General features: G+C 46.1%; 1 protein-coding gene across 2 annotated transcripts in view; it reads right to left on the bottom strand.

The window, feature by feature from the left end:
* Nucleotides 1-25151, bottom strand: part of DNAH9 (dynein axonemal heavy chain 9) — a 1527051-nt gene that overhangs the window by 1235376 nt on the left and 266524 nt on the right. For both annotated transcript variants that reach the window (XM_069654516.1, XM_069654515.1), the window contains exons 19-21: nt 23042-23208; nt 19320-20190; nt 127-257 (exon numbers count right to left, since the gene is read on the bottom strand). In XM_069654516.1, the coding sequence (XP_069510617.1) occupies nt 127-257; nt 19320-20190; nt 23042-23208 (1169 nt within the window). The remainder of the gene's footprint in view (nt 1-126; nt 258-19319; nt 20191-23041; nt 23209-25151) is intronic.

Here is a 25151-nt window from a genome sequence, read left to right as displayed (position 1 = left end):
ACTCACTGCTTGCTCATGGCAGCCTGAAATAGCATGCACACCCCACCACATTTTAAAGCAATGTGGGATACTATAACATGCAATTAAATAAATACATTATAAATTAAAATTGAAGCGAGTGTTTACCTGTTCTGGATGTCCTCAAGTTTTTCGAAGAGGCCAGGTTTGTTGGTAGCTTCAACCACGTTTGGCGTTTTGTTTGCGTCATAAGCCAGTTCTTTAAAATCAATATCAATTCCTTCGAATCTTTTGGAATCCTACAAAACACATCACATAAAATACTTAATCATACTGTTTTGTATGACTCCTCAATAAGGGATAACTGGTAGAATGCGTGATCCCAAATCTACGTTCTTATGAGACTCCTTGCTCAACTGGTCCTCTTACCTTTATGAACTTACCTCTACCAATCTAAAGCACCCTTTTACATGGATGCTCCCTTATGTTTAAATTCCTCTGTAAAGCCTTTCTGGTAAAAGTACCCTCATCCCATCTCAAATAAACATTAAAATACAGTTCACTTTTTTAACTGTTTTCAGCATGAGATTTGAAAATAATGCATCAATCATCTTCCATCCAGCAAGCTTGTACTGGCCCAACTCGCCGTTTTGCCACATTTGTACGTGGTCTTTTTAAGAAGGGGTGCTGGGTTAGGGTAAATTTATTTTTATGTTGGGGATTTGCGGAAGGGGTAAGGATGTAGAGGGGGTCACAGAGTGCTAGCCACCCATGAAAGTGCTGCAATAAATGTGGGGAAATGGCTGTGACAAGTTGACCTGTTGAGGCTCACACAGCCATTTATTGTTGATGTTCAGTATCAGTTGCTAAGTGCATTGTTCCCAGTTCTTGTATTGCTGTTGGTGCATATCCTGCAATGAGATAATATATGTTGGCAATGCACCCTCATAAGCCGTCCTCGATGTTAATGCACTGCAATACAGGACACATCAGGTGTTACTCTTTAAGTGACCACCACCCCTCAATTTGGGGCCAACAATACAGATGAAAAATAATTATATCTTGCCTGGAGGTCTGTCTGGTTTAGGGGGGAGGGGGGAACATTGCCCACTGCACACCGACAACTCCAAAATATGACCACTTTTTCATGATGCATACATAAGTCGTAAAAGCACTCAAAGGGTTAAGAGATCCAATAAAGGGCATTTCAACAAATAGACCAGATGGAAAATGTTAATTGAAATTAACTAGTTTTCAAAGTTCACCATTTGGACTAAAAACCCATTTTTAGCTTTATTTTAATGACGTTGGTCCTCATTCCGACTTTGGAGGTAACCACACCGCTATTTGCGGCATGGCTGCCTCCAAAATCGTTCCGACTCCGCCCTGGTGAATGGAGTAATTACCGGTCCATTCCAAGGTTGGAGGGACCGGTAATTCCGCATTCACCAGGGCCCTTCCCATTCCCATTTGAGCCCACATAGGGCTCAATGGGAATGGTGAAGGTGCTAATAACGGTACCGTAAATTACGGTACCGTTATTAGCACTAATAACGGTACCGTAAATTACGGTACCGTTATTAGCACTAAAGTGCCTTTGCGGGTCCCATCCTTAACGCCTGCTAAAAGCAGGCATTAAGGAAGGACCCGCAAAGGGAACTCGTAGTAGGGCGGTAAGGGTTTAATGGCACCGGTCTCATTACCGGTGACCGTTAACCCTTACCGCCCTACTCGGAATGAGGCCCATTGTTTTTTTCTCATCATTTGGCCAATCTCCTGAAAAAAATAATAGAAATGTTTATTTTTCTGTAAAGGATGAGGGATTGAGGACAATGTAGGGAAAAGCTATTGCAAGTATGGTTCTGCATGCGAGTAAGGGACTTATGCCCTTTAAGAGTGCAAGAATGAGTAGAGGGTAAAGTCGGACCTCACACTTCTTTTCTACAAACCAAGAGTAAACCCAATCATAAAAGGTAAAACAGCACAGTTAAGAGATATACCTTCTTCACATCCTGTGGGCAGAGGGAAGGATATACTCCCTGCTGGATTACAAGGATGAGTAGAGGCTAAAGCGCCCACTCAGGCCTCACACTTCTACAAACCAAGAGTGAACTCAATCATAAGGGTAAACCAGGCACGGTTAAGAGATGTGCCTTATTCACCCTTTGTGGTAACATGGGCCGAGGGAAGGCTTTTCTCTCAAGAGGGGTGTGAATAAGGTTCCGAAGCACCCCAAACAGTGAAGTATAAAAGTAAAAAATAAAATAATGCCAAACCAAAGCTCTATATTTACTTTAATTAAACATACTGTATGCAATAATAACTAAATCAAAAACATAAAAAACAAAACACACCTGCAGAAAAAGCACAGACTATGTAAAATATCAAGATGCAGTACTTCGGATAAGAAAGGGGGAGAGAAGGCAATACATAAATCAATACAATAAATAAATAAACAAATGTACAGAAAGGATATATTCTTGAGTTGCATAAGGGAATATGACCTAACCAGCCCTAGAGCCCAAAACTGGATCAAGTGGGCAGTTCCTCGTCAATAATACCTTTCTGCAGTTCTTGGCAGTTTGACAGCATCGAACCAGGCTTCTTGGTGCAGTATGAACCGATCGAGCCTGGTTTGCGTGCGGCGGATCATATAACCCCAAGCTGGGTATGGTCCACGATCTGCTTCAAAATGGTCGCTCAGAGGAGTTCAAGTGCCAAGTTCGAGCAATGCAGCTCAGATGGTGGGCTAGTATCGCTTCGAAGATCGGGTCCAGTTTGAGTAGTTATAATTCATGGTTGGCATCGGTGTGAGACACTCCAGAGGTTCAATACAAGGTCCAGAGAAGGTTTGAGACTGTGAACCTGATCGTCTGAAGTGCGGTTCGACAAGGCAGTAACTTGATCTGCAGCCAGTTCCAGTCATTTGGTAAACATTGGATCAAGTGTATGAGTGACGGAGGCTTCCAGCGGTTCAAAATTGAGCGGTTGGTTCAAGCCAGACAGGTCGCGGGATCTGATTGGGATGAGATGGCGTCAAACTGAGGCTTGCTGTTGTTTGGAGAGATGTTCAGTGAAATTCGGATCGTGAAGACCACCAGAATCGGTTCGACAGTTGGGATGATGGGGAAAATGCTGATGACTGGATGCACTGTTCGAAGGTTACATTTAAATAGGTCCCCCGGGGTCTGGTCAACTGTCGAAGATCGGCAACGAAGATGCTGGTGGTTCAAAAAGCAGTTCAAATGGTGCAGATACAGCAACGGCTTCCTGTTCTGCAGGTCACCCGAATGTTCCCTGCGGATGGTTAGAGGGCAGAGCTTGACTCTACCTTGGACACACAGTCTTCACTTGTGGCGGAGGGCTTCAAAAATGACTGCTTCCCAAAACAGAGGTCCAATTAAATATTTTTTATGTGTTTGTTCCAAAGTAAATCATGGATCGAGTGAGAGACTCCCGATTTTAAAGGCAAGAGTCCACAGGTGACTGGACTAAAGCAAGCCTGCTTTAGGTGTCCACTCACTGTTCTTGAGACAAGGGGTCTTTGCCTTCTGACATCACACCCAATATACTTTGTGTTAAAGGAAGTGGGCGGGGCAGGAAGGAAGGATAGAGGGAGAGACAAGGTGGTGGAACCTTCCTGCAACTGATCGGAGCTCCTTCTGTCTGCACTAACCCAACCTCATTCCCTTGTCAATAGCATCAAAGTCCCTTTTGGTATGCAGAACCCTGGTGTGAGGAGAGTTCTTTTGTGAAAGGTGTGCCATTTGATTCCTGCTCTCAGGACAGCTCTCGATGGACTGGCTGTCTCACTGGAGAGGGTGTTAACTACCATCACAATGCAGCAAAGAGAAGCAACCTCAAGGGCTACAGTCTTGCTGAGGGAAAAAGAAACAGCTTGTCTGGGCAGAATACACATACCTCTTTCCAGAGTTGCGCTTGGCTCACAGGACTGGCACATGTGGGATATAAATTTGATGTGACTGTAATAATTATGAGAAATGCCATCCACCCTACCTTATCTCAGGTATTATTGATATTTTAGTTATATCACGCTCATACACAAGTGTTTCAGAGAGCAACAAGGCAAGGGTGCGGAACAGGGGAGAACAAAACAACGATCTTACTAGGCCCAGTGACATTGAGAACGTGCAAGTGCATGGGAAGGGAAAAAGGGAAAAGTGCATGGAAGGGGGAAGAAGTGGAAAGTGCGGAACAGAGGAGAAACAGATAAATAATAATAAATAAAGTAAATAAGGTGATAAACGGTGTTAGTGCAGCCAGCAAGTGGCAAGTTCTGGGTTTAGCTGACAGGGTATAACTGATAAGTGCAGAAGAAAAGCGAGGTGGGGGACTGTATGGTTACGGATACAGACTCCAGTGCAAGGGGTGGCCCAGAGGCAGTGCAGGAGGGTGGCAGTGTGAGCAGGTACCTGGGCCCTGGGGGACAGAGGGTGGCCAGGTGCACAGTGGCGAGAGAAAAAACAGATCAGCAGGAGAGAAGGGGGGCAGAGGCAAAGAGGAAGGTCTTGAGGTCCTTCCTGAACCGCAGATGGTTCTCCTCAAGTTTCAGAGTGGTAGGGAGGCTGTGCCAAAGGGAGGCCCAAGCCGAAGACAGATCTACCCCCAGCTCGTTTCTCTGAAAAGCGATCGACCCTGAGGGAGTTGGAGGTAGAGGAGTGAAGAGCTCGAGAGGGGAGGTATTTACAGAGGGATAGTTGAAGGTATTTTGGACCAAGGCCCCAGAAAGCCTTGTGGACAATGCAGAGGGTTTTAGATGTTATCCTTGCATCCATTGGGAGCCATTGAAGAGATTTCAGAGCTGGCGAGATACGATCTCGGGGCTTGCGGGCAAGGACAAGTCTCGCAGTCCTGTTCTGGATTAGTTGTAAAGGGCAGAGAGTGGAGGCAGGTAGATTTAAAAAGAGGCTGTTACAGTAGTCTAGCCTAGAGAGAACCAGAGCTTGGGAGACAGTGAGCGACTGGGGGGGGGGGGAAGGACAGGAAAGGCAGAGTACCTCTGAGGAGGAGCAGCTACAAAGTTTGACTTTTTAGAGACGTCAGAGATGTGGGAGGAGAAGGAAAGTGTGGAGTCAAAGATGACTCTGAGGTTCTTAGCCTCGCAGGTAGGGATAGGAGGAGGGCCAAGGGACACCAGGCAGAGAGTGAGGGGAAAGGATAGTGAAGGTGTACCGATGAGGAGGATCTCAGTCTTGTTGGCATTTAGCCAAAGATTGTTGGCAGCACACCAATCTTGAATGGCAGTTAGGCAATCAGATGGGAGAAGGAGAGAAGGTGGCAGAGGGAAGCCTGAAAATGAGTTGAGTGTCATCGGCACAGCACTGGAAATTTGAGCAGAAAATGGCAATGCAGCGGGCGAGAGTTGCTAGGTATTGGTTGAAAAGCCAAGGTGAGAGGTGAGACTCCTGGGGAACACCACAGGTAGAGAGGGAGACAGATGATGGGAAAGATCCAACTTGGACATGGGAGGGTCGATCAGAGAGGAAAGAGGTCAGCCTGACCAGAGCCTGATCGGTGATACCCAGGTTGTCACGGAGATGGTTGAGCAGGGTGATATGGTTGACCGCGTCGAAGGCAGAAGAGATCAAGTATGATGAGGACAGAGAGAATGTTAGAGTCAAGGTTGGAGAGCAGGTCTTCAGGGATGTTGAAGAGAGCAGTTTCCATGCTTCTGGCAGCTCTGAAGCCAGATTGGTGATCGTGGAGAGAGCCAGCAGAATCAGAATGAAGGTTAAGCTGAGAGATGGCTAGCTTTTCCAGGAGTTTACCCAAAAAGAATGGAAATTAGGCGATAGTTAGTCAGAGGAGAAGGATCGGCCGTGGTTTCTTTTGAGGAGAGGATGCACAAGGGAGTGCTTCAGAGGGGAGGGGAAAGATCCTGAGGAAAAGGAGAGGTTATAGAAATTGGCAAGGGCAGGAGCGAGGGTATCAATGTGGTCATTAATGGATTTAGAGGAACTGGGATGAACTTGTTTTGATGAAGCTTTCATAGATTGGACTTGTGTAGCAACCTTGTCAGGGGAGAAAAGAGGGAAGGATGAGAAAGAGGGTGTGGGGGTATCTGAAGGAGGGTCAGCAAGCAGAGATGGAGAGGGGAAGAGGAGCCGGAGGGGAGGGCGGACAGGATGTCCTGGGTTTTAGAGATAAAGTGAGAAGCAAGGGCATTGCAAAGAGCTCGGGAAGCAAGGGGAGGGGTCAAGACTGCAGCAGGGTTGGCCAGATCCTTGCAGATTTTAAAGAATTTGCCCGAGTTATTAGATGCCTCAGAGACACAGGCTTCAATGTGGACTCTCTTCTTGGTGCTGACAGAGAGTCGGTATTGCCTTTGGAGTAGGCGACAGGCCAGTTTGTCAAAGGATGAACAAGAAGCACTCCATTTTCTCTCAGCCACCCTACACTTACGTTTAAGCGTAGCTAGATCGGAATCACACCAAGAATTGCACTTGGCTTTGGACTTCAAATGGACGCTTATGACAGTCAGCCAGAGGTGGAGTGGGGTGGAGAGAAGGTGGCTGCAAAAGCCTCATCTGACACACTTTTCATGGGCCAGATGTCCGAGATGGTAGGTGGCAGTCTTGGGGTAGGCTTGGCTTGGGGGGGGGAAGAGGGAGAGATGAGAGGAGAGGAGGCAGTGATCACTCCAGGACAGGGGAGTGGTCAGAGGAATAGAGAGGGGGAGGCCAGAGGAGATCAAGACGTCAAGTGTGTGACCTGCAGAGGGAAAGATATAGAGGGAATTGCAGAGGTCGCAAAAGAGCACAGATGAGGAACAGGGAGAATCGAGATGGATGTTGAGGTCACCGAGGAGGAGTAGTTGAGGCCAGGAGGGAGGAGGAGAAGTCTGCCTGCTCAGAGAGAAAAGAGGTGATTTGACTAGGGGACCGGTAGAGAGTAGAAACAGTAAGAGAGTGGCTAGGAGAGAGAACCTGCAGACAAAGCATTTGAAAGAGGAGTAAGTCTGAGTGGGGATGATAGAGGCAGGAATCCACTCAGGCAAGATCAGGGCTACATCCCCTCTGGGACGGGTGAATCTGGGTGCAGAGAGTCTCTTGTAACCCTTGGCAAGGAGAGTGTCAAAGCTTGTAACAGAGCTAGCCGTGAACCATGTCTTGGTAAGACCGAGGACATCAAGGTCAAGTTCTTCTAAGAGGTGGCAGATATCAGAGGAGTGTTTCATAGCATTATTATGTATGGTATTTATTGTCAAGGGTTTTGACCCATGTTGAATCAATAGACTGGGTGGATGTGGGGATGAGCTGTCGCCGCCCACATTCACGCCAGAATCCAGGAGAACTGCGCAGTTGGCACAAGTCCACTCCAAAGATACAACCTTCTTGTGGGGCGGTTCCACATCACCACTCTACTGTAAGGATGCCATCAAAACAATGTTAAGCAAGGGTCCTATACTATCAAGCAAAAGACCACTCTATTGAAATGCAGTAATTCAAGACAGATCCCAAAAATGTATGCAATACCGGTACTCACCACTATCAGAAAGCCGGCGTTTTAAAACCACCAGACGTTTGTGTAAAACTGAACAGAGGAACCCAAACCAGGCCAAGGAAAGACTTGCTAAGAGGTGGATACAATGTAAAACTATATTCTGAAATGACTTGAAGGAAGTAATTATTTAATGTATATGTAAAAATTGTAAGTTTGATTTAAACTGGGAACTAAAGTGACATTTAGCTGAATTCTGCCTGACAACTACCCCCGACAGGAGAAACCTGCTCAGCCACTCTTCCCAGGCCTAGCTGCATCCTGCTGCCTCTGCCAAAAGGAGATGACACCTCTCTGATTGAATTAAGGGAGGGGTACCTGCAGACTGCAGGAGGTTGAACAAAGCCCTGTCCTGGGATCAGGCAAATGTTATATTGGGGGGGTCGTAAAATGGCTTCCTCTTGGGGGAAACTGGGAGGGGCAGTGCCTCTGCTAGCAAGCTGAGCTTGGGGGAAGTGGATAAACCAGTTATTCCACCATGTGATGTGGGAAGCCACACCCCTTTTTGACCAGGGCATAATTTTAAAAAGATAGATAACTCATAGTGCGGACTGGTCAAAATTATATAAATAATATCATTATTCTTGGGATTTTTCCGTGCACATTTTAAGAGGTGTTAGGACCCTGTGGTGTATTCTGGGGCGTTGCTAGCGGAAAATAGGGTCTTACTCCAAATGTCTGCATGTTAAAAATTTGACACTTCATCAATTAATGTCCATACTCCTTGCGCACATTTGTGTAATTTTTGGTAAATGTCCGATATTGGTAAACCGACCAAAAAGCGCAAATGTCATTTTTTTATGCAAGCCCCCAGGAAGATCAGAGGCGGACAAGCATGGACCATAAGGAATATATAATGTGGACATCTAATTTCAACAAATTGTGTATCTGGGAAATATGTATTTGGATCAGAAATAGATGTGTGCACATTGACAAGGGGAGTGTCTTTCTGTAAGTCATAAAGATGACACCCAGCCCAGCTCCCCAATCAAGGGAGAGGGGAGAACTGGGCCAATGACAGTAGAGAGGGGCAGGCTCAGTTATGCCACGCACACACCCACTTCCAAAACACATAAAAATAGACTGCTGGGACAGGTAGAGGATTCATTTTCCATTTCTGCGGAGCATTTTGACGGCCGACATCCCATCCCGACAGAGACCAGAACCAGAGACCCATAGACTACAGAACTTTGAACCTAGAAGGCCCACTGCAAGCAAAAGTATTCTCAGCAGGCCTTCAGAATCCAGCAAACCTAACCAAACTATTCAACAGCCCGGCAAGCTGTTTGAATTCTTTGCCAAGAACTTTTGCCGGAACCGCAGACCAGACCCAGACCGCTGTGAGCAGAACCAGAGATCCGGATAGCTGTGAGCAGAACCGGTGCCTGATTGACCCGCCGAGCAGAGAGAACCGCCGCTGGACGTGTTGACCAGATCCGTGACGAGGCCTATTTCAAATTTATATTGCGAGTACCTAGCAGAACTGTGCAGAACCAATCTCTTAGTTAAAATAATCTAATTCAAGCTATTTTAACCTATTTAGAACTACCTCATAGGGATGGTGTGCGTCATTCTGTCCTTTTTAAAGCTGAAAACTGTCACCTGTCATTTTTAACTTTTAAATTTCAAATCCGAAAAACTATCTTCACGAAATCGGCTGTATCTCCGGAACCGTTTGTGCTAGGAGCGGGATTTAACTGTTATCTTAAAGCTAAGATTCTAGGCTTTCCAATGAACCGACTTCCTACTCCTTATAGTGCCTCCGTAATCGACGCAAGTGACTAAATTTGCCACGATTTGACATTTTGCACAATTTCAGCCACGTGTAAAAATCAGCAGCTCCTTGCTTTCCTTTGCTAAAATTCATTTTAACCTGCTAGTTACTCATAGGGCATTGCTAAAGTGAGCCTGAACTCATATAAACTAGATATCACCCACCCTGAACCTCTAGAGGGAATTAAAAGCATTTTTAGCACATTTCTCACTTCATTGTCATCACATTCAAAGCATTTTGGGCCTGTGTTTCAAACTTCTACCTGTTTCCTCTAGGCTTGCTGGGGGGAAACTGAATTTCGTATTGTATTTCATTGCATTCCTGAGAACTGTGTGCTCCTCTTTCCATCTCCTTCCATTTCTTAAATTGCATGGGGGGGGGTGAATTGTCAGAGAAAAAGTGATTATCTTTCTTATCTTTTGCTAAAATCATATCAAGTATTTCTGTACTGCATTTTATTCCTCATTGCTTTTCCCTTGAAACCATAAAAGTATTTTTGCTACCTTATCCATCCTATACTAACTCCTCATTGATTGTAAAGAAGTGTGCTAGCGCCAGATTACCCATTGTTGATCAACATTATATCCATAAGTGTGATATCAATTATTAATTTATTATAAAAGTGTGATATATATCTTGTTAATTTTTCAAATAAACCTTTTAATTTGCAAAACAAACCTACTTCTTGGCTCAGTGGGGTCAGGGGGATTCTAAGAGGGGGGTGTTATACAAGGGTTGTCATCCAGAGTACTGAACTGGACATAAAAATACATCAATAAGGGTTTTCCTCAGCATCCCAGACTAGGCATTCACTTAGCTGTAGTGTTGATTGAATATCGCTTACATTATTGAGCACAGACCAAGCTACGAAAAGCAACAGCACGCTTTACAGAAGTATACAACATTACAGATGCATAATGGAGGGCTTTTTAGAGATAACCACAGAACAGTTATACAGCAGTGGGATAGGATATAGATGGGCAGAGAGGAGAGCGTACAGCTGTACCGAGTGGCGGGGAGGAGAGAGGTGAGTGGTGTCTAGCGAGACAGGTGGCGCGAGGGGTGATATGATGGCCTTGTGTTGAGTAGGAGAGGCTGCTTGAAGTGGTGGGTCTTCAGTTCTTTTCTGACTTGTAGGAGCGTGTCTGATATTTATGGGGAGGAGGTTCCATATTCTTGGTGTATAGGCAGAGAAGGATTTTTTTCTGTTCCTTTCCTTTTTGCAGCAGTGGATTTCAAGTGTGCATGTGTCCTGGCTTCTGGTGGTGCACTGTCCGCCAGAGATGCTGAGTTTTTCTGTGAGATAGCTGGGTGACTTTAGGGCAACTGCCTTATAGATTTAGATTGGTTTTATTTTTGTTTTTAATATAATTTGTATTCGTTTTTACAACAATCAACATCCAACAAAACTAGCAGTACTTGTCATATCACGTCAGCATCCTTTGTATATCATTAACTATCCACTGCTTCCCCTGTACCCACCCCCTAACTCGAGCCTACTCCACTTCGCACTCTGCTTATTCCCCTTCTGGGGGTACTTCCCCATCAGTATTCTCAGAGGTTTCATAATCGCTTGGGCTGTCCTGGGCAGACCCCATCAGTGTGGCCACTAGGTGTTTCCAGGCCGTTAGAGTCTCTGCTTCTTCCTCCCCTCCCCTACTGGCCACTTCATTCCACAACTGTCGTTTCAGCTTCAGTCCATTTGTGGAGATCATTCCACTAGACCTCTACTTTCGGTCTGTTGCATGCTTTCAAACCCATGGCAATTCTGCGCTTGGCGAGTATGTAAGCCAAGTCCTTAGGTTTGCTCGCATGTTTCAATTTGCATGGTCTAGGGAACCCCCCCCCCCACCATGCATGCCCACACTGATTCAACGTATAGCTTGATCCCTTTCTCATTTAGTTGGTGGGCTACTTCTCCCCAGAACTTCCCAATTTCCAGACATGCCCAAAACATGTGCATCATCCCAGCGTTTTCCTCCCCGCATTTGGGGCATGTTTGCCGTTCGGCACTCTTAAACCGAGCTATCCTCTGGGGGGTCATGTATGCCCTATGGGTTTTATATAGCTGTATTTCTTTTAACCCCACATTCCTAGACACTTTCTTGTGGTACCCTTGAACCCGCTCCCATAACCCGTCACTCATGGACGACTGCCTTATAGATGATGCAGCAAGACTTGAAGGTGATAGGTGCATGCAGTGGGAGCCGGTGAAGGTTGATGAGGGCCGGAGTGATATGGTCGTAACTACGTAGGCCCTTGATGAGGTGTGCAGTCACGTGTAGGACACATCTAAGGAGCACAAGGGAGGATGACGGGATGCCTTCGAGAAGTGCATTGCCCCCATCAAGCTGGGATTGCACCTTTGCTTGAACAGTGGATCTAAAGCTCTCATGAGGGAGGAAGGACTTCACTTTCTGCAGGAGGGAGATGTGATACCAAGCTGAGTTTTCTGAGCTATGTGTGTGCTATGAGAGGTTTTTGTCTGTGTGGAAACCGAGGGACTTGCCACAGGAGGTGAGCTCAGGTATGAAGCCCTCAGAGTTCATGGGTGATAGCAGGTCTGTATTTCTGGGTGTTCGGTGCTGGTAAGGAGTAGAAATTCAGTCTTGGAGGGGTGCAGCTTAAAGTATGCACTGGACATCCAGTACTGGATGATCGAGAGGCAGGTTTTGAGCCTATGGATGTCCTAAATGAAGTCGACCTTGAAGTATAGCTGCGTGTCATTGGCGTATTGGTGGATGTGGATGTTGTGTGTGGCTAGGAGGGCTCCCAGCGACTCCATGTATAGACTGAAGATCACCGAGGAGACGATGAAACCCTGTGGGACACCACAGGTGATGGGAAGCACCGACAATCTAGAGGAGTCCATCTGAACCAACTGCTTTAGGTTGTCGAGGTAGGACTTGAATCAGCATAGGACAAGGTCACTTATCCCCATGCGGCGATGTAGTGTGTCTGTAAGCGCCTGGTGGTCTACTCTGTTGAAAGCGGCCAAGAGGTTGAGTGGAACCAGAAGGCAGTGGCGGCCATCATCAAAGATGTTGAGGGCATCGCCGACCACCTGTATGCTTGCCTTCTCCATGCTGCATTTGGGTCTGAAACCAGATTGGTAGATTTGGAGGAGATTGTTGGTTTCAATGTGTTGCTGCATTTGTGCGGCTACTGGTTTCTTGATGATCTATGCTGTCAAGATTCAGAGTGGAATTATTTAGTAGAGGGAGGATTTGTCCTGTCTTTAGGGTTGATTGAGGGAGCTGTTTGTCTCCAGGCAGGGAAGGAGAGCTTCTGTGGTTAGTGTCTTGAGGATGGATCCTGGGAAGATGTCTTTATACAATGTGGCTTTGAGGGTGGCCGGATTTCTACCAGGTCCTCTGTCGAGAGTGTCTTGAATGTTGCCCAGGGTGTGTAGATTTCATGACAAGGGACACGAGGTGGGTCTGTGGATGCACAGCTGGTGTTGATGTGCTACCAAATTGTGCTGATTTTGTTGATGAAGAAGGTGTTGGTGACGGTGGATTTTTCGATGGTGTGGTATGGCCAGCTTGGGTAGCGGGTTGACTCAGTTTGACCACTTTGAAGAGGGCTCTGCTTTTGTTATCAGCTTCTTATATGGTATTATGATAGTAGGCGGCCTAGGATGTGTTGATTATGTGTTGGCGGGTTGCACGGAGTACCTTGAGGAGGGCTAGGTCGGATGCAGTCCTGAGGCAACACAAGGTTTTCTCTTATTTTCTGATGACTCTTTTGTTGAGGTATGACTTATATTTAAAATTCAACGTGCCACAAGGACATCAGCCCCTGTGCTGCAGAGATTCGCCTGCCATAGCAGCTGTCAATTGAGCACCTGTGAGCCCTGAACCTGCTCGGTGCCACTGGAGAGCAAGTATGAAATAATGGAAGAGAACTGGCACGGTAAGCACTATCATGCTTTAATGTCCATTGGTCTGCTTAGCACTCCAGGTTTGTAGGTACACAGATAGGAAGGCAGAGAATACAAGACAGGAACATATGTATGGTGAACACTGGTCCCCCACACCCATCCAGGCAGCTACACTCATATCAACTGCCCCAACAGTAACATTCAGAACACAAGCACACTAACATTCTAGACAACACCCACTGCACATAGACACATTACTACACTCTCCCCTCCCTTACACACACAAGCTTGGAGGAATGAAAGCAGATGACCCTCAACGCCAACACCCATTTCAAAATCACCACAACACTCTAGCCTTCCAAAGTACACAAAGGAAAAGAAGGGTAACACCCACACAGACCAACATCCGGACCACAAAATGCCAGAGCACTTATCCACAACCGGTGTACAATGAAACATTGAGACCATTTCAAACAACCAGTTATACCACAACGACCAGATTGACCCACATAATCCTAAACTAGCATAACAGACTCCACTCCTATCGCACTAATGAGGAAAGTAACAACTAAAGGGCCCACAGATGTGTGAAAAGGGCACCAATGCTTCTCACCTTGACCCACCCACAAGAAAACCTTTGAGGACCAAAAATAAACAGCACAACCACCTGTACTCAACTGCCCCTCAGGACTCAGGCCTGCTACACCCAAGAGCCACCATGCCTGAAAGAGAACAAACAAAAGCAAACTAACCAACCTTGCCACCACTGCACAAACACCTTCCGCCCTGAGCTGCCCCTCAAGGCTTCAGGTCTGCCACACCTGAGCACAAATGGCTCAACTGCGAGCAAACTACCAGCACACACGCCTGCAGAAGATCACCTCAAACCATCCAACCGGACACCTATAATATGCTTAAATGGATCCAACTAGCTACACCCAACACCTTGCACACACAAAAAGGAAATTTCCTTGGTAAACACCACCACGAACTACGCACTCCCCAAAAGAAACACAGAAGCACACCCAATGATGTAAAATTCCCCTCATTAGGCTCACTAATCCCAGCCACCCACTGTCCTTAATCAGGAAACATAAATGGGGTCATGCCCTTCACCTCATTCACAATTTGTTCCAAAAATCAAAAATAGAATAGACACTCCTTGTTCAGGAGAACCAATGGGGTCAGGTTCTAAACCCTGTCACTAACCTACCATAACCCTCCTTAATCAGGATAACTAAATGGGGTCATAATCTAAACCCTGTACGCTAACCATAGCCATACACTGTCCCTTATCAGGAAACAGAAATGTAAACTCTAAACCCTTCCCTAACCTCATTACAAAATCCCTCCTTGATGAGGAGAATGAATAACTCTTCTAACCCCGAATAGAATCTGTACCGTCAGCTGTCAAAAACATTCAGTCCTAAACTAACCCAACTATAAACTAATGCACCGGACGTACAAACCATTCAGTACAGCCACAACCCTATGGCACACACAGAACAGGTTCTCAATTACACACATGTTCAAAATCCGCTCATGTGAAAACATATTTCACAATTTCAATTCAGCAAAATCGAGGAATGACCACTGTACACAGTCAAGCCCCTCCACCGCCGCCCCCGGAACCCTAACTCCACCCTCAAGTCTGGGAATTTTTTGTGTGCCTATTTGCAAAAACAGAAACTGCGCATTTCGCTCTGCAACTCCTGTTGAAGAGAGAAACTGAATATGCCCATGTACTTCTGCAAACAAAAATTCTCTTTCTTGCACCTCTGTAATGCGAAATGTCCAATTGTTCCCCCAAAACCCTTGCAAAACGAAGGGTTCTTGGTTTGCTTGCACCTGGAAAACGAACTTGTTCAAAATTTCAAATGCATTTTCCCCTTGCTCCTCGAAATACATTGAACTGTCCCAAAATCCTCCATAGCCGAATTTAACTCTGAAATGTCACTTGCAAGCACAACAGAGCACCCATCACTATATCCTGGGGAAATCAATGGGGGTGAGGCCATACGGGAGCACAAACAAAGACCTCAACATACTTAACAAATACAACCCTGGGGAAACAACCTAACCCATTATGACCAGGCTACAACACAAAAACAAACACAATGCAAAAGAAACAGACCCAACAACATCTACCCCAGCCAGCCAGACCGGGTCTATAAAACGTCCACGTCGACAGTTTTCCAAACTTGTGATCCCCTCCGCTACTCGCTCCTCTACTCCATGACACTGTGCTGGGAGTCCGACTCAAACCCGAAAGAATGAACCCGCTGGCCTTCACATCTCCAATCAGGAGATGAAATAACCATTGCTACGGTTACCATGACGTGCACGTGGCAACGACCGCACGCTCACCAATGCCCTGATATGTATGCAGGGTGTATTGTGTTTTCTTTGCTCAACGTCGTCATTACCTCTTGGATGTCTCTCTGGATAGGAGGCCAGGCGTCCTTTACCTCACCTGGAACACCCCCAAAGAAAAACCCATCCAGCTGTTTTTCTGCCGCTGTTCCAATTCCCCTTCACCTCCGCTGGGCCACTCCGGACCAAAACCATCACTCGCTGTTCACTTGAGGCTGGCCCGATGTCCTGCATCTCCAGTGAGCCACCCCCAACTGAGCATCCGCTCTGCATCTGTCGCAGACTCTGCCTGATCCCTATAACCCCTCCCTACTCTCAGCAAACACACTGTGGGGGGGGGAGCAACGCTGGCACAAGGCCGATGCTTGACCTGTGCAGGCCTCTCTCGACAAACAGCGCACCTCTGCTGCACAGGCCAGCTCTGCCTCCAATGTTACGCTTTGCATGGAGGACTCAGCTTCCTTGACTGCTGCACTGGCCATCCCCATTTTTCGGATCTGCACTGGCTCCGGCCTTCATATGTGTGGGAGGTAGATCTTACAGGGGGAAGTGTTCACTGCTTGCTGCACCCCCCTCAGCAGCTCCTGACCTTCACCTTGGTATCTAGTGCCCAGTGAAATAATGGAAGAGTATTGCTACGTTAAGCACCATCATGCTTTAATGTCCATTGGTCTGCTTAGCACTCCAAGTTCGTAGGTACACAGGTAAGAAGGCATGGAACACAAGACAGGAACATATGTATGGTGAACACTGGTCCCCCACATCCAAACAGGCAGCTAATCTCACATCAACTGCCCCGACGGTAACATTCAGAACCCAAGCACACTAACATTCTAGACACCAGAATCAGGTCACCCACTGCACACAGACACACTACTTCAAAGTGCCACAGATCAGGATTCTAATCCGGCAAGGCAGAGGTGTTCACTATGCTTTTGGCATGGAACTTTACGAAAGGGGAATCTGATCTGTAGATTTCAGTTCCTGACATGGAATTACCCATATTTTCTTCATTTAATAACAATCGTCAAAGCCAAGTCTTCTACACTATTGCCAGATGGCAATCCATCACAGGGCCTCTGGTTTATTAGCAACAAGAGCTGTTACTCAATGTCTACTCCTTTGCTAGAAGTAGACCTGCACTCCTATCGCAGTGAGGGGAGAAGACACGAAAGCGGCGTACCTCGCTGTAGCCGTGACGGAGTAGCTACACAGCAAAACAACAAACGGACCCTCTATCTCTGATTTGCTGTTCTAAAATAGCTTTTCTTTCTGAAGAAGAGGCTGTGTGTCATGACGATTTACATGTACCCACACCTTGAACTGTTTTGTTTACATACAGCGGATAGCCTTCAAAGAGCATTTACAACAATTGTGCCTGTATATTACAACAATTGTGCCTGTATATTGCAACAATTGTGCCTGTATATATCCAACGCTGTTGCCATAAGTGTTGCTACTTCTGTACATTGCATTCAATCATGATTGGATTATTTACTCCGAGACATCTGATTTTGGGGGTCGTATTGATGCTGGCAGTAAAAGTACACGGATCATAATTTATTGTTGGGCACATGATCTCCGAACAAATTAGGATCCCGGCCATTTTTGTGCATTTAAATCAAAGGGCCAGGGGACCGATTGGAAATTCTGCTCCCGCCTACTGCAGCAGATCTATGCTGCAAATACGCCTGAATCTCCACCTGCATAGAATTGTTAACCAGGCGAAAATGCTGAAATCCGTATGGATTGTTCCTGTTTTTACACCTGTAAATATCTGGCAGAATCCATAGGGACTCATGGTAATTCGCCTGCCACCACATCCATTACTAGCAGCATTAGCAGTTGTGTTTAGTTATTCATGTAAAAAGCCAAGGCACTGTAGGTGATAGAAGTGGCCCACTCCAGGCAATGGCTGTCACATTTGAAATGCCAACCATTGTCTACCAAAAGACACACAGATGGCCAAATGAGTTGCTCAAATAAGTCGTCCGCGCACTCTGTGTACCTAGGGAGTTAAGCTGCACGCATTTTCATTTACAATCATGCCGATTTGGTACAGCCTGCCCAGATTCCTGTATGCCAGCTAACAATCAAGAGCACATTATGTCGAGTTAACAAGCAAGGCAAAATTCCATTATGCCCGGTGAGCCATGAAGGACATGTTCCAATATGCTCAGCTAGCAATATTAGCCACATTCTGTTGCAGCAAGTTAACCCATTTCATCACGCCAGTCAGCAGTGATCTACCTACAATGCCCAAGCAGAGTGTAGCCCCCGTCCCACGCTTTTTTAAGCAAGCCCTTGCCTGTTAATATTAATAATAGCAATAATAATACAATAACAACATGTTTTTATATAAAGTAACATGATGGATTACTCTCATAGCTACGCACTGCATTAATAGCTATTACCCAAATTAATGGTGCTCCATTTATCAACCTCGGAGGGAGTTGGCCAGCCCTGCTGTGATGGGAACCTATGAAATGCAGGCTGGCCCCACGTTTGTCATGAACGCTTACATCGCTGAGCGACCCACCCAGATGCGTGTTCAGTGCCTTTCAAAATGTGGGCAATGCCCTACCTTTTTTAAATCCCGGGCCGATCATTGAGGTAACACACATGGCCGGATTTGATGCCCACTGCAACTATATCCCATTATGGACAGAGTTGTCCATGGCTAATCTAGGTATTCAGCAAAGCATGGCCAGTTTCCATAAACTCCAGGCAGCACCTCATGAATGGTGGACACCAGCCCCATTTAGCATAGTATGGGCAGAATCTATTGTGCCCAGATAGCAAGCAGGGGGCAGATTTAGTGATGCACAGTTCTTGATTTATTGCAAGGATGGCGCACATTACATCCTGTTCCAAATGAATGTTACCATCTTCATTATGCGTAGCTTGCAAAGCAAAGGTGCATTCCATGATACTCGGTTAAAAGGTTCCACTTTGCTCAGCAAGCAGAGCAATACCAGGTTCCATTGTTCCCAGATGGCACTGCAAGTGGCAGCATCGCTGATCCCTGCATGGGGAGCACCCCCAGGACCAGGCAGAGGGGCAACAGAAACAGTGACAGTTAAGAGAGGAAAAGTGCTTCCCCCTCACCTCCCACACAGCGACACTATTGAGAGAAGGCATCTGTGGCAGGAGAGTAGAGCGTGCGTCGTGGCTTACCTTGCCTCATAGTCCGATATCACGAGCAGGGAGACTGGAGGAGTGGGCACAGACCCTGAAACCTAACTTTCCCGCCCTTTCTCCTGTGCGTTATCTGCTTCCCTGCCATCACGCCATTTGGCAGTGGTGTAAAGGCAGTGGGCAGAGAGGCAGAGAAGAGCGAGCCCGGCAGTAGCTCGGCGTCACTGATGCAGCCCGCTACGTGTACAAGTTAGACACCACTGGAGCCGGAAGCATTTTAGGCTCTGGCTCCACCTCAACCACTGGAGCAACACCCTAACATATGCATACAGGAGTCCCTTGGACCAACAGCAAAGGCTTACACTCTGTTGGGAACATTGCAGCCACATGGAAGATCTTTCCTTTACTCCGTCTTTGGCACTCGTGCATTAGAGTTACTGATGGGAGCCCCTATCCATTAGGTACATCGAAAATGGAGGAATTCCAGAAAAAATATCCACTGATTATTTATGCAGTTTGTGATTTGGAAGAAACGTAATCCTTATGATGAAGCTGCTTTCACATTCCCCCACTTACCGTCAAACAAACGACACTATTTAATTTCATATACAACCAGTGTCCCGTTCCTTTAAAAGTTAATGACAAAAGAAAACCAGAATTTTTAAGCCATACCTCAGGGAGCTGTGATCGAATATCATCAGAGCCAATGAAAATGCTTTCCAGGTGAGACCACGTGCGCTGAACTTCGAACCAGATGGAAATGACAGAGTCTGCTGTGGACAACTTCTTTTGCCAATCAGAGACTTCCTCCAAGAAAAAGGCAATGTATTTAGAGGTCATCAGATTTTGCAACTGGACTTGGTTATCTTCCAGCGTTTCAATAAGCTCCTCGTCCGATTTCAGCAAAGGTACGCTGGTGCGTGGATGTGGTTCGTACTGAAACACCATACCGCTCCAGGTCGTGTCAAGCTCCTTCAATACCTTTTCCATGCCCATTTCCTTAACCGCTTTATCTACAATGCCGCGGACCTCGTCTTCAAAATTGTGTAGGTTCAGTTTCAATAAATCTGCAAGGGTTGTGCCTTCATCCATCGTAAACTTCACACCCGTTGCTTGCATGAGTTGGCTCCAATGCCTTTCCCGAATTGCCGGATTCTGAAGCTCGGCAACAGCTCTCAGAGATGTTAGAATATTTTTCACCTGGTTGTCGAGTCCAGTGAAAGCATCCCAAGCCCTCATCTCTTTGTCCAAATTCCTAATATCCTTTGCAAATCTTTTGCTCTCAAGGTCCATGTTGTCAACATTGATTTCCCTCCATCGCGTGGTGTTCCAGTCGTCCATGCTGGATTTCACCAGCGTGATCATATCCCACAGTTCCTTCAGAAGGCACACTTCCTTCCGGCATTGCTTGAGTTGTTTGTAATCTGGAACATTCACTTCGAACAGGGCCGCAGATTCAAATATTGAAGCCATTATGGTTTCCATTTTTTTTATCTCCATGTGCTTGTCATCAATCATCTCATAAGGATTTGTACTGTCATACCTGTGGAGGGAGGGGACATAGGTTATATTTTAAGTAGGAACAAGAAAAAACGAATTTTTATTACATTTTTTAACTGTTTCAATGGAAATGGCAAACTACATACCCAAACATTTGACGGTGGTTAATGTTAGAATAGTCTTTTGATTGGTCGATGCCTCAGTTTTCCTGCACCCAAAGAAAAACTGAACTCCTGTGAATGAATAATTCCTCACCAGATGCTCTTTTGCTTATGGGGTCTTCTAAACCCTCATCCTACCTGTTGGAAACGCAAGCATCACCATCCATCCAGTTTCCTTCGTCCTGAGATTTGTCCTGCTTGCTGATAGACAACCTGCTTCCCCTAACTATTGGCTTCACCCAGCACATGTACAATAATAAAGTGTCAGGCTCCCATCTCAAACCCCCGTCCCCAGAATTATCAAGTTTAGGCTGCTATAAAACTGTGCCTTTTGTCGGTACTTCCCAGACCAAGTCAGGCCCATCCCTTAAGCCCCATCCTTCTCAGTGCAACTCCCCAATCCCTTACACATACAGTTCATAACTTTCTGCTTTGCATATGAAGATGATCTCAAACTCTTACTGAACCTGCACATGGGTTTGCATTATAAAAGGCGGCATCTCGCATTAATATGCATTGTTAGAAGAAATGTTGCTCCTTTCTTCGAGATGTTACATGTTTTTATGTGCATCGGTTCCTAATATAGTATCCATTTCTAACACTTCATATATAGTGCGTCATCTCAATGTTCATACTTTATGAAATAATGCCAATGCAGTATAAAGTAATTGATTCTTTTCAATATCTACTCATCTAGGACTCTTGAAGTGTATGCTCAATTGATTTAGTGAGGCATTATTGTAGTGCTTTGGACCTACAAGGCATCCCTATGTTGGTGATCCAACCCCTATTGGCTGACACACATGAATAACAATAATGCATTTCTTATATAGCGCTACACACCCATAGGTCTCAGAGCGCCCAACTAACAGGAGCCACAGCAGTGTGTTGAACAACTTCCAGTATTGAGAATGGTCTTTTAGATTTTTAGCCATTGCGGATTGGATTGAAGATTCAGTTGGGAAGGGCCATGAAACGCCCTTTGCTGCCCCCTATAGATTTATTTCTTAACCTGCATAGTTCAGTGCGGAGCCACACATGACGTGATGCATCAGGGCCAGTGTCTTGAATTGCATTCCTGCAGGTACAGGCAATATCTGCAATCAATTCAGGACGTGGGAAATCGGAATCTCCTTTCTTGATTTTGGCGACTGCAATTGCAGTTCCTTTGGTAGACCAATGGATTGGCAGATGGGTTCCAACTTTGCTCCAACAATCTCACAATCTCTTGAAGAGAATCTGTATGTTAGAAAAAGCTTTTGGGGTCTCAAACTAGCCAGCACATTTCGTGGCACAAGTGGTGGTGTTCATATGCAGCTCCTAATACAATGTAGAATCTCCTCCCAGAGGACAGATTGTTTGAGAATGCTTGCTCAAAGTAGAGAGGCTCCCACATCTTTGTCAAAATTGTGAAGAATTGGGGTTTTAACCTAAGTTAGTAAAAGTAATCCAGTCGCCCGCTTGCTCCCTGTGCCTAGAGGGCCACAGAACCACAGCCACACCTTACTGATGACACCCAACAAGGCAAAAACACATATCTATAGTTGCTGGTGGTATTCTTGGCATGAAACCACAGTGAGCTAAAGACCCAGACTTGTTTTGCCTCATCAACAGTCAATGCTGTCAGCGAGTTCATGTGAATAAAGCAGTGCTTCAGTGGATGGAAGAACATTAACTGCTTTTCAGTCTTTTTGTAGAGTTTTCTAAACATAAATAGATTGTGGAAATTAATGAGTTTCTGATTAATAGGGACATCAGTTTGGACAGCACGAAAAAATATGCCTACGAAAACTTGCTCTCCAGAGTGAGCAACAATGTCATTTTTCGCAGGCTGTATCAGGTGGTAACAGCCCATCACATAAATTAAGCATTTAGCAGCGAGTATGGCCGGCTGACACAGCATTATGGCTTTGAGCAGCACAGGTAAGTAACCAGCGTTGTTGTTTTGGTTTTGTTTTAGGAAACTGTGCCTACAGCAAACGTGCAAGTCTGAGATTGATTATGCCAGAAATAAAACCTACAAATACCATGGCCGCCATGGTAATAATAGCTTGGGCTCTAGACAGATGCCCTCATCCGTTTCCAAGGCGGCCTGAGGTTAGGGTCACCTTGGAAACGGATGAGCGGGTCCATCTAGAGAGCCAGCTACTATTACCATGGTGGTCATGTTATTTGTAGCTTTTTATGGGATAATCAAGCTCGCCCTTACACGTTTGCTGTGTTCCCAGGAACACAGGAGGGAGTCGGGCCACGGCAGCAGGCAGGAAAAAGGGCAGTGGGTGGTTATCATAGGGAACCAAGAGTGGCCTGGGAGACGAATGAAGTGCAGGAGCGAGACGCCAGTGAACGGCAGGCCGAAAATGGAGGCCGAGAGGTGGCATCATCCATTACGTGGAACATTGGATCAGCAAATTAAGTCTGTGTTCCTAGCGCCCTGATTGGCTGTCATCAATCTGCTGGCTTCTAATTAATTAAGTCTAAATGTCAAGGTCCTCACTACTAACTAAATTACTAGTGCTAACACTATTAAAAAAACCTGTTTCAAAAAGTGACAACAAATCTTTCGAAATATAGGATTTGAACTCTGCCAAAGTAAGAAGGAGCCCCCAATGACTTGAATACGGTGGGGACACACATTTCACCATCGTCTTTCTTACAAATACAGAATCAAAGCTGTTGGCAGAACATCAGCTGCACTCCGAGTATAGGATCCCTATTAGTTATCAATGTTACCTGAAGGGCGCCTCCTTGCGGAATCTTTCCCGGAACGTGTACTGCTCGACATCAAACGAGGCGCATTTCCTGCGAAGAGTGGCAACTTCATTCGCCTGCAGTGGAGCCACGTGCTGCTTCACGGAGATCGCCATTTTCTTAATGTTGGTCCATTTTTCTGGCAGCTCCTAGGAACACAAATGTATTTTTCTTTTAATAAGAACGTCTAGTGAAGCATGGACCAACTGAACAATCTTTGCAGAGAAGGAACACAACATTAGCTTACTTAGTCCATGCGGCGTCAAACTTTTCTTTGAACTAATACAGCATTGACATGACAAGTTGTGACGGGGCATTGTCAACCATATTCAAAATTGATTAAAACACAAATCCATACATAGCAAAGCAAAAACCAGCACAAACATTACTTGAAATGTAAGGGATAATCAAGTAGCCGTAGGTTTGATTAAACTTGAAGTCTGCCCTAAAGAGGAGATGGGCATGCCCCAACACAGCGAGACAGGAAGTATGTTCCCACTTGAAAGGACTCACCCAAAGATCCACTACAGGTTGGGGAACCCAGACGCCAGCGCCGTTGACACCAAACCTGCTCCTGGCTGCTAAGGCCATATCACTCCCCCGCCTCCCAACACAGCAAGACAGGAAGTATGTTCCCACTTGAAAGGACTCACCCAAAGATCCACTACAGGTTGGGGAACCCAGACGCCGGCGCCGTTGACACCAAACCTGCTCCTGGCTGCTAAGGCCATATCACTCCCCCGCCTCCCAACACAGCGAGACAGGAAGTATGTTCCAACTTGAAAGGACTCACACAAAGATCCACTACAGGTTGGGGACCGCAGACGCCGGCGCCGTTGACACCAAACCTGCTCCCGGCTGCTAAGGCCATATCAGTCCCCCGCCTCCCAACACAGCGAGACAGGAAGTATGTTCCAACTTGAAAGGACTCACACAAAGATCCACTACAGGTTGGGGAACCCAGACGCCGGCGCCGGTGACACCAAACCTGCTCCTGGCTTTAAGGCCATATCACTCCCCCGCCTCCAAACACAGCGAGACAGGAAGTATGTTCCAACTTGAAAGTACTCACTCAAATATCCACTACAGGTTGGGGAACCCAGACGCCGGCGCCATTGACACCAAACCTGCTCCTGGCTGCTAAGGCCATATCACTCCCCCGCCTCCCAGAGATATGGAGATTATCCGCCAGGTATAATGGCGACTTGGAAGGAATGGCTCTTTCCATAAAGTACAAAATCTTAAACCTATTTTGGCTACAAACAGAAGCCAGTGCAGCGGTTGAAAAATTAGGAAGACATTGTTCCTGTCCGTAGCCTCAACGCCTATCCTTGGGTGGAGAGAGAAACCACCAAGGGTAGACTGTGGAAACGAGTTGGCATAGCATTATCGGTGCCCACTTAAGAGGTGACAAGATCCTTCACCAAAGAATGAAAATCTGAAGAAGGAAAGTTAGGGTTTATAGATTTAAATGCAAATAAATTGAAGGGAGCAAACTTCACCAGGGCACTGTTGTAAGGAATAAAAGACAACCTAAATCCCAAACATGTAACAGAAGAAGTGAACGCTCGTGTAACCACAGAAGGTTCGATAAATTGAGATTCAGGTACACAAATAATAAAAATAATTTTTGGAAGAGTTAAGTTCAAAACATGCAAAGCCATTCATAACTTGCTGGTGGTGGATATCCTATTACTACACGCTTAACTACGCCTGAGAATCATCCGTGTACTAGTGCAGGAGTAGGTCCACACCAGCAACCTGAATGCCATGTAAAGACTGGACATGGAGGAACATGGAGTACTCTCTCCACCCTGGGTGAAGACCAAGGGACCTGGGCAGAGGGTCCAACTGAAATCAACCAATTAACAATAAGACAAAGTCCCTCATTACGAGTTTTCCGGTATCCCGCCGGTAATTCCTGCGGGATAATGGCAAACTGCCCCTGCCGTTACCGGCACCTGATATCCTGGTATTAACAGGATATTGCAGGTGCCAGCAATGGCGGGAAATCCCCATTCCATGGAGTCCAATAGAACTCCACGGAGGGGATTGCTGCAATTACCGGCACTGGTAACACCGGTGCCGGTAA

Source organism: Ambystoma mexicanum, chromosome 3q (genome assembly GCF_040938575.1).
Source record: "Ambystoma mexicanum isolate Mex_15411 chromosome 3q, UKY_AmexF1_1, whole genome shotgun sequence".
In the NCBI taxonomy this organism is placed as follows: Eukaryota; Metazoa; Chordata; class Amphibia; order Caudata; family Ambystomatidae; genus Ambystoma; species Ambystoma mexicanum.
This window is presented reverse-complemented; position numbering and strand designations above follow the sequence as displayed.